We start from the raw sequence: 17993 nt of genomic DNA on the forward strand, positions 1-17993 counted from the left end.
GTCCCTTGCTTGAATGGTCCCCCAAACTAAGGACTCAGCCTCTAAAGATTAAGGGGGGGGGGATGTATATGGAATAGTCAAGTCATGGTGTGGCAGGAGAGGAATTGTTTTGTTAATCTACGCAGCTATAGTTACTCAACAGTGTGGGAATGAATCACATTTTCTAGCTGCATGCCTAAGGCATTGCTTCTGCTAATAGACACATTAGTCTGATGTAGGTATGCGGAACCTTTGACCCTTTGGGTGTTGCTGAGCTACAATTTCCATCCTTGGCCATTGACCATGCTTGCTGGGACTGGTGGAAATTGTGGTTCAACAACATGTGGAAAGTCAAAATTTCCGTATACCTGGTCTAAGGTCCCAGGGTGTGGTCTGAAGATAGTTAAATTTCTATACCAGCCTTCTTCCAAAGATCACAGGGTGGTTTGCAATATAAAAACACAAAAATATATAGCATGATAACAAACAAAAATCGTAAACATCCCTCCCCCCCACCACAGTTTTAAAGGCCATAGATTGTTTAAATAGCCAAAGGCCTGGGAGAAATGACACCTGAAGATGAAGAAGAAGAAGAGTTTGGATTTGATATCCCGCCTTTCACTCCCTTTTAAGGAGTCTCAAAGCGGCTAACATTCTCCTTTCCCTTCCTCCCCCACAACAAACACTCTGTGAGGTGAGTGGGGCTGAGAGACTTCACAGAAGTGTGACTGGCCCAAGGTCACCCAGCAGCTGCAGGTGGAGGAGCGGAGACACGAACCCGGTTCACCAGATTACGAGACTACCGCTCTTAACCACTACACCACACTGGCTCTCTATACCTATAAGATAGGTAACAAAGGTGTCAGGTGAGTCTACCTGGGCAGAATATTCCACAAGCAGGGAGCCACTGCCAAAAAGGCCTGTTCTTGTGCTGCCGCCCTCCAGATGTCTCATGGAGGAGGCACACAAAGAAGGGTCTCACATGATGATCACAGGCCCCAGGTTGGTTCATATGGGGAGAGGCACTCCTTGAGGTATTGTGATCTGGAGTCACTTAAGATATATGTGGAAACCAAAGGGAACCAGACCTGGCTGCACTGTCAATGGAGCTTCCTAGTGCTCAAGTAGGTGTGTGAAGGAAGTGTCCACCCGAAACATTAAGGCAGCACATGGGCAAAGTTCAGAATGAAATTGTAAGTATAACATTGTTCTAAGCTGGAAGGACAGAAAACGACTGCTCTGCCATTGTACAGAAGGGACTTTGGTTCTTTCAGCTTTCCCCCCTCACCTCTGCCCACACACCACCAAATTCCTTGTAGGCAGCTGAAGTTGATGGTAGTAAACTGCCACCTAGTGGGATAAAGATGCAACTATTTGTGAAAAAAGACCAAAAACTGGCTGTTGCAAATTAATTCCATGGAAGGAGAGAAGTTGGAAGATGCACATAACTATATCTCGGCATCTTCACCAAGATCCAGAGGGAGGTGATGAGAACAAGGCTGTGAATCACAGTTGTGATAAATGGTTCAGGCAGATGGGGCACTGCTCCACCAATCTCCGTCTGCCAGTTCTGTGGCCAGATTTCTTCTAAAGCTTGGGAGCGTGTAGTGATCAGGTGGGATTGCTATGAGGAATTATAGCAAATATAGAGTAAGCCATCTATGTCAGCAATGAAAGCATTGCGTTGACTGGGTTTAAACTATTTTGATATGATTCTTGATCAATCCACACCTGTGCATCCCTGTTCCATTTCTCTTTCTTCACAAGTCACGTACACAGCCCAGTTGCTTCACCAGGCAGGCTCCTGGGTCATCAAAGACAGTGGGCAGCTTCTTTGATGTAGCTTTTCTGATATGTTAATCTTAGGATGTTAATCTTAGGGCCATGAAACAGATCTCACATAAAGGTGATAATGATCGCTGTCCTCCTGGCAATCCTCCTTATCATGTATATTGCTTGTTTATCACCTCCAGGGTTGCCAAATGTACTCCTTTGTAGTTCTGTTCTTTGTTTACCCTGTGCTTAATTAGTTTTGGTAGTTTAACTTTCTCCCCACTGGGTTTGTTGAAATGCTTAGAAGAAATCTGATTGGTTCTTTCGAACACTCTGTAAAAAGTTCTTTTGTGAATAAAACGACCTGGGCCGAGGGGCTGGAGACAGCCAGAGATTATTATATGCACCCTTCCTAGAGTCTTGCTGGTTCAAGCCTCTGTGTGTATTCTTATTAATCAGAGTTCAATCCTCCATTTACTTTGAGAACGCCTCAGGAGTGGAGTGGCACTCTGTATATGGTTAGATTCCAACTCCCAACAGCCCCAGTCATCGTGGCCCAAGTCGAGGATTATGAGAGCTGCAGTTCAGCAACATCTAGAAGGCCACAAGTTCCACAACCATGCCCCAAAGAGTCCTGGGAATAGTAGTTTGGGGATATGGCTGGGAGGGAGGGCTATCACACATACCCCACCCCCACATCCCCTCACAAAGCTCCATCATGGACTTGCCTTGGGAGAAGTGACTCTGAAACTAGTTTAACTCTCTGGTATCTATCTATCCTAGAATGAGACTTCCGGGGAGGTGCCTCCGGTAATGGCGGAATTCCTCTGATCAGGAGGAATTTGCCCCGTGATATCTATCCCACTGATAGGAAATACATATATATTTTTGTCATAAACTTTCTCGCTGTACTAGGTTAACTATGGATATGTTCACATTTTCACCCTAGAGTGTATTGAAGTCAGTCCCCCCCCCCCCGTTGTGCTTTGAAACCCCTCGCCTTAACATGGGTCGGAATCTCCATTCAACCAAGCCACTCCTCCGGTCGAGTCTCCAGAATCTCCTCTGACGGTGATTAACGATCTAAGCCTTTGATGAGGTTTCAGGCATGTTCCCATTACACAGGGTATCCAAACAGCAGAAGAAGAAGCCGAAATATGTGCTACATCACTACGTTTTATTGCTAACTACGCAGGATAGAAAAGAATATGCATCTGCTCTCTGTGAAAGGCAGAGAACAACTGGAACAAAGAAACAGGAAACCAGTAACATCAACATCCGTCTCCCATCTCCCGTGAGACTTCCAACAGTCTGGAATATAAACAGAGTCTTGTGACTCCAAGCACTGCACAGTGGCATAACAGAAACCTAACAAAATGTTGGTGAACTACGGGGTTCTCCATTGCTCTGATTCATTTCAATATGTGTTCATGCCAGGGGGCTTTTATAAGGCGATACTCTTAGCGCATTTGTAGTTCTCCAATTCCAACAAAACATTTTTTTCTTTGAAACAGTTTCATGCTTCTTACACACACACCCCTTTTGGAAGACTCGGTGGGTGGGGTCTACGGGACCGCCTCTCCTGGTATGCCCCACAGAGGAACTTACGGTCTTCAAATAAAAACATCTTGAAGGTCCCAGGCCTCAGAGTGGTTAGGCTGGCCTCAACTAGAGCCAGGGCTTTTTCGGCTGCGGCTCCAACCTGGTGGAACGCTCTGTCACAAGAGACAAGGGCCCTCCAGGACTTGACATCTTTCCGCAGGGCCTGCAAGACAGAGCTGTTCCACCAGGCCTTTGGTCAGGGCGCAGCCTGACTCCCTCCTTTGGCAATCTTTACAATACTTTAGTTTATGGTTGCCATCAATTTTGATTTTAATTAATTCTTTGATGTTTTTATAATGTTGCACTATTTTAGTGTTGTTAGCCGCCCTGAGCCCGGCTTCGGCTGGGGAGGGCGGGATATAAATAAAATTTATTATTATTATTATTATTACCAGAGCTCTTACTCCATCTGCAGTCAAATTATCCAGTGATGCTGGAGGTTGAGGGAATTCCACTTGTAAGGAGCAACTTTCTCTTGTCTGGTTGAGTCATCTGGCTTTATGATGCACTGACTCCGTGCCTGACATGCTGTCATCTGGATTGTGTGAGAGCTAATGTGTGGAAGATCTGGCCTTCATAGTGCAGAGTTAGGCAATGTTTTCCAAATCCTGTGAACTGGAATGGAAAACAGCCTGGTGGCATTTGATAAATAACACACAGCAGTATTTAGCATTTGACAGCTGACAGTTTTTTGAGATTTCATAAGAGAACCTTATGAAAATAAGGAGATGTAAAGTCCAATGCATTTGAACTATAAGGTACAAATTCCATTTGCAAAATATGAAGTTGGCATTCTGTGTTTCTCATTTATAATTTGGGAGAAAATGGCAATTTGGGGGAGTATTAATACTTGTGAATGTTTCGGCTCTATCTATCATCTTCAAAACTGGGGTAAGCTTGTTGAGCAGAGAGTCTGTTTATTACCTAGCTATACTAGAGCAGCAGGTCAGGATGGAGTTAATGTGTCAGGAAGTTGCAGCACACTGTACAGCCCTTGTTGGTCAGACTGCATCTCTCCTAAGGCGATCAGGGCTGAAATCTTTCACTGGAGAGGCTGAGCGCAGCTCTGCTGAAGCTCTCAGAATAGCTCCCCTAATCTCCAGATGGAGCCACTTCAGCAGAAATGCTTCATCATATAAAGTACACTCTCACCATCACTGAGGAGTCTAAAACAGAGAGATTTGAAAAGAATGGAGGGAAAGGTTCTAGTCTTCCTTGGGAAGAGAGCCTAGCAAGCAGATTTCCTTTTCAGTTGGGAGACATGGCTAATAAGTCTGTTTTCTGCTAGGCAAATATAAACAGAGGCTGCTTTTGCATGAGGATCTTCAGTGCTGCTTAGGAACAGCATTTCTACAACTGACTGTACATGCCATTAGAATGCAATGTTTTGTTTTGTATTGTATTGTATCATGTATTTATTTATTGAATTTATACCCTACCTTGTTCTCCAAGGAGATCAAGGTGGTGTGCATGGTCCTCCCACTCCTCATTAAATTCCCACAACAACCCTGTGAGGTAGGTTAGGCTGAGAGGCAGTGACTGGCCTACGTTTCATGACCAAGTGGGGATTTTAACCCTGGTCTCCCAGGCCCTAGTCCAACACTCTAACCTGGCAAATGGTGGAGACAGGGAGAAAGGTTTGGTTTCAAGACTTATTCAATCTTATATAAATAGATAAGAGGCTCTGTAGATGATTTATGAAAAGCATGGGAAACAGACTGAAGCATACAAACTGAGGAATAGTTCTAGGCAGGTATGGGGAAGCTTGCCTGGCATCTTCGCTACATATCTTGAGGTGTCAGGCAAAAACATTCCTCTTCTCCCAGGCTTTGGCTAATAAAGCAATCCTTGGCATTTCAAATTCCCATTTACATCTGTTTTGGCCAGTAATAGAGAATCTTAATCACTGTCCTATGTACTGAATTACCTGACATTTCATTTGCTTTCATTTGGACATTTCCCCTGCCCCCATTTGTTTTATTTTCATGACTTCAGATATTGTGGATCTAACTCCAGGATCAGCTCTCCCCCCCCCCCCAACATCAGACTCTTCCTCCATTTGCATCCTGGGCTACGTATGCACTATACATTTAAAGCACATGACACCCCCCCCAAGAATCCTGGGAACTGTAGTTTACCCCCTCACAGAGCTACAATTCCCTGCACCCTTAACTATAGTTCCCAGGATTCTTTGGGGGGGAAGTCATATGTCTTAAACGTATGGTGTGTATACAGTTTTCCTATGGAGAGATGCAACTGCAAAGCTGTCCTAGGCTGTGAACAGGGGGCGGGGGGGGGCGGCGGAGAGACTCTGGCACACAGGCATGCAAAGTTCCATCCTGGATCTATGGTTTCACACATTTTGCACCAGTCCTTGGCAAGGCAGACACAGTGTTGCATAGTTACAATAATCTTCCCATGGCCCTGTTTAAATGAATTACAGTGACAGATGTTCCATTCTACAGATCTCCCAGGAGGCCTGGCTGGCAGTCCGTCAGCCCCTGAAATCCTATTACCTAGTTTGAATAAATAAAAAAGTTAATCATCTCCTCTGCTTCCCAACTCCCTCTCATCACCTGCTTCACGGAGGCATCGCTAACTTCTCTCTCGGTTGCCCAAGAAGCCCATGCTGAAGTTATATGCCGCTGCACAGTGTATATAAATCAATGATTTCATTTCAAACTGTGGGGGGAGATACTCAGAACGAAGTGCTAGAGCTGCCTTGCAAGGACAGGGCGATGGGAAAGGCAAAGGAGAACACCCACAGGCCGGCTGCATTGAAGTCTTCCATTTGATTTTCACAGCAAACAGCTTCTTGTACAGATTTCTTTGATCAAGGCAGCACCGGGGAAGGAAAGAGGAAGGAGCCGTCTTTCCATAGGTCTGCAAGTGAAGTGGCTTTGAATCCCAGGTCTGCATTCCTGCTCTCTCCTGGACCAAGGACCTCTGAAATAAATCAGGGAGACTGGCTGCTAGCAATGCCCCTTCAGTCAGACATCCTCCGTGAGGTGTGGACATCAGATGGGTAAGTACAAGGACCCTCCACCCTTAGGTGTGGGTAGATAGTCACTAGGGAAGACTCCTGGAAACCTGAGCAGGAAGTGAGAAGGGGCCCTATTTTATCAGGTCCTTCAGTGCAGGCTCCAGGGTCTTTATTTTTTGTGGGGGGGGGAGGCTTAAGTAAGATGCTCCCACTCATCCCTGCTCTCAAGTGGGCTCACCACCTCCTCCTCCTCAGCACCGTCACTGCCATGCATTTGCTTGGCCTCTTCCATTGGGCTCCATCCACATAATTCCCCAGAGTGCAAGTGCAAGGCTTGTGGAGGATACTGCTCAGTCACTGCTTGCATGGTCAGAGGTCATGGGAGAACAGGCAAGGCCAGCAAGAAGGAGAAGGAAGAGCAGGGTTGGGAGGTTTCAGGGATCAGCCGTGAGTCCCTTTCAGGGCCATGAACCTCAGCAGGCGCCCAGTGAATGTCCCACGGTCCTTCTGACCTCACCATGGTAGGCATGGTGGGGAAGCTCTTAGTGCGGGGTGATATATTCTGTTCTAGGGCAGACAAAGAAGATCATATTTTTTAAAAAAAAAAATTAATCTGCTGGAGGGGAGGAAGAACACACATATTTTCTGTATGCTGGAAACCTTCACTGGGAACACAATCAGCTTTCTGGCACATTGGGACCAAGTGGGTTAGATGTCCTGTGGTAGTCACATGGAAATGTTGCATCAATCTCTGGCCTGAATATAAATCTAATGAACAAAAACCGCTTTAAGCTTTTGTGTTTGAAAACATTCTTAGCTCTTAGGCTTGAATTGTAATGAGATTTTAGAAATACGATATTATTATCCTTGCCGAAGAAGAGTTAGGCAAATTAAGAAAAATGAAATGTGGATCTAATTAATTGAGTCATTTGTTTTGATCTTAGGTTATACAAAGCAATGATCTCTGTAAAGGAAAAATTTAGCATTGTACATTATAGTTTATTGAATTTTACATTAAATTATGTTGTGGAATATGTTGTACTTTAAAGAGGCGTAATCTGAATCCTGGAATACTGTTCATTAGGGGAGGGGGTTGATTTATGCTTTAATCAGTATTTCTTCCATCATACAGTTTGGTATGAAATATATATGCATCACCAAGTGTTCCCCTCCTGCAGCTTAAATTCCATTAAATTTATAGGTATTAAGGGAATATAGCAGAACCAAAACAAAAATGAAAGTTCATCCCAGTGTTCTGTTCTTTGAATTGCAAGGCCCTGTCCCTTTGGCTCTCATTGGATCCAGTTAATGTTATTATTTTATTAATTTATTAATCCCCTTTCATGTGAGTCTCATGGCAATTTATAAATGCACCATAAAAACAATTAAAAGTACTATTCAAAACAGTGCAGAAATATAGCTAACAATAGGCTCTGGCAACCAAAATCCAACTAAAAGATAGGCTACTGCTTATAAGTTATTTGGGACAGTTGGAGATTTGTCTCTAATTTTTAGGAGTTACATGCATCTATCAAATATCAAATAACTCAAAGAGCCATTCAGAATAATATTGCATTTATTGGTACTTCCCAGCTGTCTTTGTTACATGTCCATTAAATACCAAGGCTATTGCTTGGAGAAATATCTAACCTACCTTTAGGCCATAGCAATACTCAGAGGACATTTACTAAGCTGAGTCATGAAACAATGTAATGTAGGGTTTTGGATGGGTTTTACAGAAAAACTGCCCCCACCCCTGCACCAGAAAGTGTCGAATTTGTGGTGGGCAATATAATGAAAACTAACCACATTCTATGCTGTCCTGACATCTTCATAAAACTCCAAGAAATTGTCTTGAAATGATTCTATATTAAATTTAATGCTGGGGTACATTACAAAATATCACTTTTTATTGAATAGTGCAGATATGGAAATAGCTAAAAAGCTGACTGGGCAACGGTCAGCACCAAAAAATTGGGTATATTGTGAAGGGGGTAACTTTTAAATATGCAGTGGTGGTAAGAGAGTGAGGAAGACCCTGGTGGAGGTCTCATCTCAACCATGAACACATCTAGTCACTCAGGCAAGGCACAAGTTCTCAGCCTGAACCTCCCCCTGCCACCATCTGCTAATCTACCTAGAGCAAACATGGGGAACCTGTGGCTCTCCAGAGGTTTAGCAGTATTTATCAGTAAACCCCACTACAACTCCCATCATCCACATGCTTGCTGGTGCAGATGGATGTTCACCAACATCCAGAGGGCCACAGGTTCCCCATCCCAGACCTACAGGGCTGATGTAAGGATTTGGACAAGTCAATGGATGTGAAGCTCTTTAGAGCATGATATAAATGCTAAGTATTATTAGTGTGATGGGTTTCGACCCCATCCTAGAAATCTCTATTTTTACTGGCATTTGTTGTGATTCACAGGGATGCCCACCAACAAGAAGGTGTGGTGGCCCAAGCAAGGGGAGGTCAGAGGTTTATGGTTTCAAAGGCGCCAGCACCTTGGAGGGAGTCCAAGGTGTGGGTTCAGGACCATGGAGAGTACTCATGCAGCTGAAGCCAAAGATCCAAGTTGCCTTAGCAAAGTCCTGGTTTTATAATGAGGCTAGGTCATCATTAACAGGATGCCCCATCCACTGAGGGCTACCTTCCAGCTAGTTATAGGGCAACTGCCTTCTGCTCCAGCTATTGGCTTGTTTGGGGCAATGAGGTTTCTGTGGTGGGCATCTCTCTTCAGAGCTCTCTTGACATCCCAAGGAGTCGGACCACTAGCCATCATAGTTCAGTGACAGAAGTGGCTCCTCCAGGAAGCTCCACACTGGACAGCCTAGGAACTAGAACTATCTCCTATTCAGAGCTGCAATGACACTGTCTTTGAGGAATTGTGTTGGAGAGCCATCATATCAGTCATGTGGAAAATACAAAAAAACTTGTGGGCATGAGTAGCACTGATTCCACAATAAAATCCCTTCTGGAAGCACCCGTGAATTTCTGGAAGCACCCTAGATAAGCTATAATGCCACCTGCTGACATGAGAAAGGATCACACATAGTTTCTGGGCACCATGGCTGTGCTCAGGCTCATTTAATTATTGGAGGATATCATGACATGGCTAGGAATTCCTCCATAAATATGTTCAGGTAATAACCTAAAGTACCGTATTTTTTGCACCATAACACTCACTTTTTTCCTCCTAAAAAGTAAGGGGAAATGTCTGTGCGTGTTATGGAGGGAATGCCTACGGGTGGCATGCCCACGGATTTTCCTCCTCTAGAAACTACGTGCGTGTTATAGTCAGGTGCGTGTTATAGAGCGAAAAATACAGTAAGTCTGCCTAATGCCTTATATTTGCTTTCCCTGTCTTCCTCTCCATCTTCCCTCAGTGCAAGTGAGGAACCTGGGAGCCCTCAGCAGCAGAGACTTAATAAGCAGGTAGGAAAATTTGTCCCAACCACCCTTATTACCTGGTTTCTTTTCTAGGCTGCAATGTGTCTGTCTAAGCTCTGGCTTCTCTTTGGGGCTCCTATTACAGCAGAGGCTAATGTTAGTTGTTTGAGCCGGTGTGCGAGATCCTGTCCATGTCTAGCAATGAACTGAAGTGATGCTTCATTTCTTCTGAGCAACTGATGATTTTGAAAAATAATAATTGAGAAAGGTGGTTGCTACATAATACACCCCTGTGCAAATAAATTGAAACAAACAATGAATTTACTATTTTATTGTACAAAACTCACATATATGTACATTAGTAATGGATATGACCTCTGATATTTTTAAGCAGCATTTGAACATGGTTTGGTATGGAGTCTGCTAGTTTTGAAGAGTCACTGTTGATTTTCGGATCCTTGTACCACACTTGAATCAGCGCCTGAATGAGCTTCTCCATAGTCATACAGTCTACAGCAAGGAGGTGACTTTTGCATATAGTCCATAAATTCTCAATGGGATTTACATCCGGGGAATTCCCTAGCCAATCAAGTACCTGTATTTGCTGCTCTGTCATGAATTTCTTCACCACTTTTGATGTGTGACAGGGGGCTAGGTCCTGCTGCAGTATCCCAGTATCGTCAGGGATATCTTTTCCAGCTCTGGAATAACTCTCTTTAGTAGAACTTCAATATATTGTGGCGAGTGCATCATTCCTTCTATTGGCTGCAGGCTTCTGACACCATAATGATCAACTGACTTTCCGTGTTCATTTTGAGTGCAGGATTACGTGTAAGATAGAAAATATGCTTTGTTTCAATTAATTTGCACAAGGGTGTAGCAAAGGTGAGGTCCCTGGACCTAATTATTACCATGAAGCTGGACAAAGGTGCAGGAAATTTCTGCAGCTCATGCTTCAAGAGGGTATATGGTGCAAGAAATGCCTCAAAGCATATCTCAGTGAAGACTGGTTTATCTCAAAAACATCATTTTGAATGTGCTTGAAGAATGTGGGTCCAGTGGGGTCACAGTAACCAAGACCAAACCTTTGTTTCTTACATTTGTACTGCACACTTCCTCCAAAAGAGCTTGGGGCAACAGATACACAGGAGGTTGTCCTATTTTATCTTTACAACAGCCCTGTGAGCCTTATGCTGAGGGATAGTGACTAGCTCAAGGACATTCGGTAATCTTCATGGCTAAAGTGGACATTTGAATCCACATCTCTCTAGTACAGATCTCTATTCATTACCCCACTGTAGAAATATCTAGTCCAGGTCAGATCTTGGACCATGTCCTGTTTCCTCCTTGCTTAGGCATAGGGTTGGATGAGCCAGTCTGAGCCAATGAAATAATTTGTTTACCAATAGTGTGGCACAAGAAGACCATAGGTGTCCCCAAGCGCTAGGCTGCAGTTTTGCATTAGCACCTTTCTTGCGCAAGATACATGACTTCCCGTTTGATCAATCATATATATAGCCCTCGATAAATGGGATTAGATGCAGGGCACCTAATCTGATCCATCTGCTTCTTCCTCTGCACCGTAGCTCCGAGTGACCTCAATCTCAGAAGAACAGAGTTGTTGTTACAGGCTATTTATTAGCACCTTTTGGCTCGCGATACTCGTTCTATACTGCCAGTGTTTCATAGGTAAACACAGCCATATTTGTCATGGTCTTCTTACTCTCTGTGTGAGACGGTATACTGGTGAGCTGTCCACTGATGCCTCAAATGCAATATATTGTTCAGGACACCCACATTTAGGCACATGCATGTATATGCATCTGACTGTGCAGATTAGTTGAGGTCTAGTGTCGTTTTAATCCTTCCCCCTAATTCTGATGTGCGGGCAGTGAGTGCCATTGTTTATGTAGCTAGAATGTGACCACTCAAACTAAAAAAGGAAGGTATCAACAGGCTTGGAAGTGGGGGAATCAAGGTTTGCAGAATGACTGGGTTTTTTATATATAAAAAATATATCCAGTGGGGGGAGTGATACACAAAACAACCCAATGAGGACTGAGCATGCTCAGTGGCCATGGAATACTGACTGAAGCAGAATACTGAGTGGGAAAGGAACATTCTCAACAAAAGCACTCCACATATTGTGTGTCTGCAGCTTATGCCCTTTCTGGAAGCCAATATGAAAATTTAAAGCTGCTGAGGCTCTAAGATGATTCTTTTAAATAAGAGGCAGCTGAAAATACTGAGACACACAAGCCTTTAGTTGACATAAGGAAAGAAGGTGGCACATATCACTCTCCACTCGTGTCCAGCTTGTGCCCTCCTTTTATTACACAACAAGCGGGAGCTGCAACAAAATGTTGCAACGTGGAGTCTTCCCGTCAAGGACATTACACACACACACACACACACACAGAGAGAGAGAGAGAGAGAGAGAGAGAGAGAGAGAGAGAGAGGTGTCCATTCCTTACAAAAGGTCTTCTAGTATCAGTCTTTGTCTCTTTGTCTAATGGTCAGTGTTCTGTACAATGCAAATCCCTATAGGGCTTTAGTTACCTAAGCACTTCCATAAGCAGATGAGGTGGCCAGTTCAGGCAGAGTTAAACATCTTCCAGCATTTAAAGGAAATGTGAAAATGCTCCCAAGGTAGACTGAAGGAATGGATCCCTATACACAAGCTCTCATTAAGCCCCTTAGAAAGAAAATAATGCACAATGCAATCCCTCCCTTGTGGGTTTAAAACATTTATTTTCTTTGAACTTACATATACTAGCTATTTCCAGCTACAGTCCAATTTTTTAAAAATTAATGAATAAAATAAAAATGAGTAAATATGCTTCCCCTCAGCCTGCTGGGACAGGATTGATCCTAGAATATTGTATTTGGAAGGAAGTCACTCTCTCCGTTAATGCAACACAGAGAGGGAAATTATGACCCTTCAGATGTTGAGTAAGAAGCTCATATTGTAACAATGCTGAGATAAATTATATCTACATATTCCAAGATTTCTCCATATTGGAGTGCAATATTTTCTCAGTACGTAGCAGTATTCCATTTTTAACCTGACCAAGTTAATAAACATCTTATTTGTTTCCCTCTTTGCCATCAATTGGGGACCTGGTTGGTAAGTTGTGTTATTCTTGTTATTATTACTGTTGTTATTTTTATTGGGGTGCTTTGAATATAACCTTCTATCGTATGTCAGTCTTCTGCTATTGTAATGGGATGATTAGCTGCTTGTGCGTAAAATCGTGCTCCCTCAGAGTTCGTGCGACTCCACAAACCTCTGTGTGTGACAGAGCTCCACAAACATGTCTGCTCTTAGTCACTCGTAGAGTCTGACAGTGGCTGTCTGCGGAAGCGTTTCCAGCAAAGAAGCTCCTTAACGGAAACGCGTCTCCTGGACTCACGGCGTGACAGTTTCCGGCGAGGTGTGGGTCTCCCTATGGGAGACTCAGATACCTCCCCGCTGTTCTCGCTGGAAGCGTCTCTGAGCCCTCCCTCCTGCTCGCATTCCCTCAGAGATCCACTCCTCCCCCTGCTGGTTCCTGCCTCAGCTGTTGAGTCTCTTTCTTCCTCCCTGAGACCCTCCACCGCCTGATGCTCCGATGGCAGTTCCCTGACATCCACCTCCCCTCCAGGGCCCCCCTCACCCCCTCCCATTTCCTCTTCCCTGGGAGGTGAAGGGTTAAAACCCCGAAAAGAATCTTCTTCATCTTCAGACGTCTCGAACAACTCCCTCCATCGATCGCCGTCCTGGCTCGCTGAATCCTCCTCCTCTTCGGAATCTGTGAACCCCTCCAACTCCTCTTCCTCGTCGGTGGTGGCAAAGTATTTCCTTCGGAACCTCGCTACAGGCTGAGGTTTGCGTGGGAACCTCTGATGAAAAGTTTCTATTAAAAATTCGTCATTGACATCCTCTGCCCTAACCCAGGTGTTTTCCGACTCCGGTTCCCCTTCCCACATTACCAAATACTCAACTTGATCTCCCTTCCACCTGGAATCGAGGATCTCCGCTACATGGTAGCTGTGTTCCTTCTCCTCCATTGCTGGTCCCCTAGTGACCCTCCCTTCACTGTCCCCTTTATACGGTGACAGCAATGACCTGTGGAAAACTGGGTGCAGCTTCATGTGGTTCGGTAACCGGAGTCTGAAAGCCACTGGGTTGACCTGCTGCATGACTTCAAATGGTCCCAGCCTTTTGGGTCTTAACTTCTTACAACCCCCTTTGAATGGCAACCCTTGGGTTGACAGCCACACCTGGTCCCCCACCCTGATGCTTTCACCTTCCCTTCTGTTTTTGTCTGCCTGCCTCTTATATTCCTCCTTAGCCCTGTTTAAGTTGAGTTGGAGCTGGCGATGGATCGCTTCCATTTCTTCAACGAACTGTTCTGCAGCTGGAACGCTCCAGTTCTCCCCTTCCCCCCCTGGGAAGGCTCTGGGATGGCACCCGTGATTAGCCAAAAAGGGGCTCATCCCCGTGGACACGTTCTCTGCATTGTTGTAGGCAAATTCTGCCAACGCCAGCTTCTCCACCCAATCATTCTCTCTGTCCTTCACATAACACCTCAAATATTGCTGGAGAACACCATTAGCTCTTTCCGCCTGCCCGTTGGTTTCTGGATGACGGGCCGTTGAGAAATTAACCTCAACATGCAGTAAGCTCATGAGCTTCCTCCAGAACCTGGAAGTAAATTGTTTCCCTCGGTCTGAAACCACCCTCAAGGGGGCGCCATGCAACCTAAACACATTTTCTACAAACAATTTGGCTGTTTCTTCTGCTGTGACCGCATGTGAGCAGGCTATAAAGTGGGCCATTTTAGTTAACAGGTCTACCACAACCATGATGGCTGTTTTCCCTCTAGACCTTGGCAGATCAGTCATAAAATCTATGGCCACTGCTTCCCACGGTCTTTCAGGTGTGGGTAGTGGTTCTAATAAACCTGCCGGTGCCCGCCTCTCCCCCTTGGCTCGTTGGCATTGTTCACACCCTCTCACATACTCCCGCACATCTTCCCTGACCTTGGGCCACCAAAATTCCCTGGTAACCAGCCACATGGTTTTGTGTTGCCCAAAATGCCCTGCTGTGGGGCTATCGTGCAGTTGCTTGAGTACCTTCTCCCTCAATTCCCCTTCGGGTATATATAACGCTCCCTTGTAGTACAATGCCCCGTTTCTCTCCTCAAAACCCCCGGGTTTGTCTCCCTCCCTCCTGAGACCCCTGAGTTTGTCCTGGGCGTATTCATCATGCACCGTACCCTCTACCAACTCCCTTTGCCCCACCAATGCCGCCCCACACACCCAGCGGTCCTCTGGAATGACATGGGTCTCTTCGGGTGCTCCCTCCCCCTCCAAATATTCAGGTTTGCGTGAGAGAGCGTCCGCCCTAACGTTCTCTGGGCCTGGCACGTAACAAATCTCAAAGTTAAATTTGGAGAACTCCTGGGCCCATCTCAACTGCCGTTGGTTGAGCACTCGCGCAGTTCTCCAATACTCTAGATTCTTATGGTCCGTGCACACTTGCACCTTATGTTGTGCACCAATTAGCAGGTGCCTCCATTTCCGGAAAGCTTCATGAATAGCAAGAAGTTCCCGGTCGTACACCGTGTAGTTCCTCTCGGATTTGTTCAGCTTTCGCGAAAAGAAGGCACACGGTCGCCACTCTGACTCCTCCTTCCCCGACTGCAGAAGAAGCACCGCCCCTATGGCTCTGTCAGATGCGTCTGTTTCGACCCTCAGCTTCTTTTGTAAGTCCACATGCAGAAGTTGTTCTTCCGAGGCGAAGGCCCTCTTCAGTTCCTCAAACGCTCGCTCCGCCTCCGCCGTCCATACAAACTTCTTTTTACTGCTGAGACAGTCCGTAATGGGCGCCGTCAGGTGGGCGAAGTTTCGGATGAACTTACGATAAAAGTTTCCAAACCCTAGGAACCTCTGCACATCCTTCTTGGTTTTGGGTGTTTTCCAATCCAGCACCGCCTGCACCTTACTGGGATCCATGGCCAATCCCTTGTCTGACAGGCGGTACCCCAGGAATTCCACCTCCTTGGTATGAAACTGACACTTCTCCAGTTTCACCCACAGCCTGTTGGCTTGCAGCCTGCTCAACACTTCTCTGACGTCTCTCACATGTTGCTCCTCATTCTCCGAATACACCAACACATCATCTAGGAAGGCAACGCAATTCTTGTAGAGCAAAGGACCCAGTACGTGGTTCATAAAAGATTGAAAGCACGCTGAGCCTGCTTGTAATCCAAAAGGCATAACGAGATATTCAAATGCCCCCAAAGGGGTAAACATGGTGGTTTTCCATTCATCCCCTTTCCTTATACGTATCAGGTTGTACGCCCCCCTTAGATCCAGCTTTGTAAAAATCTTTCCCTTCCTCACCCTGGTCAAAATATCATCAATCCTGGGCATAGGGAAAGTCACTGGTTCAGTCACTGCATTTAACCTCCTAAAATCACATACAAGTCTCGGCTTGTACGTGTGCTTTTTATCCACAAAAAACACTGGGCTACCCCCCGCTGCTTTGGACTCTCTGATGAAGCCCCTCTTCAGGTTCTTGTCAATAAATTCTCACAACTCCTGCATTTCTCTGTCTGACATGGCATACAACTTGCCCACAGGAAGCTGTGCTCCAGGGAGTAGATTGATCTGGCAATCAAAGGGCCTATGAGGGGGTAGTTGGTCAGCTTCCTTCTCGCTGAACACGTCGCTGAGATCTGCATACTGTGGTGGTACCTTCACCTTCTCCATTACTTCTGTCCCTGCTAGGGTGGCTTGGGCCCCTGCTGAACCCTTTTCCCCTTTGCAGTGTTCTAAGCAATGTGCTGAACCAAAGGAAACCACTCTTTGATGCCAGCCCACCAGCGGATCATGTAGCGCTAGCCAGCTCATTCCCAAAATAATGGGAGCGCCTCCCAAGGTGGCCACATTAAACGCTATCAGTTCTGTGTGCCTTGCCACCCTCATTATCATTGGGACGGTCTGCAAGCTGACTCCTCCTCCCAACAACTCCCTGCCATCGATCGTGGTCACCTGCAGGGGGTTGCTTAAAGGGATCGTCTGTATCTGGTGTTCAGCAGCAAACTCCTTGCTCATAAAATTGCAGGAGCTGCCTGAGTCCAACAGCGCCTTTATTTTTAGGGGGTGTCCATTTTGCAGCTCTAGCGACACATCAATAACTAGAGCAGGTTGAGGAGCTTCTGGCACGGGCACTTTCACTGCTCTTTGGCCTGGCTGCAGTGCCCCGACTGTGGCAACCAGGCGTTGGCTTTTACCTGCTCCGTTTCTCCCTGCTCTCCTCCCTCAACAGCTCCCACCATCCCTTGCCATTCCTTCCTCTGGGGGCAGACTCTGGCAAAGTGGCCTGGCTGTTGGCAGAGATAGCATTTCCGGGCGCCTTTTCCCTCCTTCTTAACCCCCTCACTGGGTTTTGAAAATGCGCGCGCGCGCGCTGTTCCAATTTCCATCGGCTCTGCCGGCGGGAAAGCTGGCTCAGGAATGTCTGGAATGCGGAACTCCTTCCAACGTTCCCCTCTCCCTTCCCGCCTCTCCAAGGCTCTTGCCTCCTGACGCGCTCCTATGGTCAGCGCAGATTTGGTCAACTGATCCATAGACACCGCCCTGGGGCTCCGGGACAGCTCGTCTTTCACAGCCGAAGAAAGACCTTCTTCAAACAGCATCTGAATAGGTGCCGCCGATAAATCCCAACCCAGTCTGTGAATCAGCATGGTAAACTCAGTCCAGTACTCACGGACAGATCGGCTTCCCTGCTTGCAAGCCATTAGCTGTCTGCGCACCACCCCTTCCTCAATATCGCTGGAAAACATGATATCCATTGCTCTAAAGAACTTCATCGTGTCCTTTAGGACGTCATTGTGCGTTGCCATTAGGGGTCGAACCCAGTCCCGCGCCCCTTTCTCAAGATGCCCAATTACGAAAGCAACTCGCGATTCCTCATCAGGGAACTCATCGAACTGCACATTAATGGCATATTGCATCTCTGTCCTAAAGGCATGGTAATCCTTGGGGTCCCCCCCAAACTTCTGCACCAATCCTGGTACCTTTCTGGGGAACTGAGTGGCTCTCCCCTTCTTGTCTGCATCCTGAGCCCTTCTCTCCTCAAGCCTCGCCGTCTGCAGCGCAAGTTGGACTTCCAACGCTCGGTACCTTTCTTCCAAGCTTGGACCAGCGCCAACTCCTGCTCCTCCGGTTCCGGCTGGTTCGCTCATGATGCTTTCTCCTGCACAGGCAGCG

General features: G+C 46.1%; 1 protein-coding gene across 1 annotated transcript in view; it reads left to right on the forward strand.

Annotated features, from left to right (window-relative positions):
* Positions 1 to 17993, forward strand: part of TULP1 (TUB like protein 1) — a 43043-nt gene that overhangs the window by 911 nt on the left and 24139 nt on the right. Inside the window, exons 2-3 of the mRNA XM_081194593.1 lie at positions 6159 to 6379; positions 9728 to 9776. Of these exons, the coding sequence (XP_081050719.1) occupies positions 6333 to 6379; positions 9728 to 9776 (96 nt within the window). The 5' untranslated portion in view covers positions 6159 to 6332. The remainder of the gene's footprint in view (positions 1 to 6158; positions 6380 to 9727; positions 9777 to 17993) is intronic.

This window comes from Podarcis bocagei (genome assembly GCF_964188305.1).
Source record: "Podarcis bocagei genome assembly, chromosome: 5".
Taxonomy (NCBI): Eukaryota; Metazoa; Chordata; class Lepidosauria; order Squamata; family Lacertidae; genus Podarcis; species Podarcis bocagei.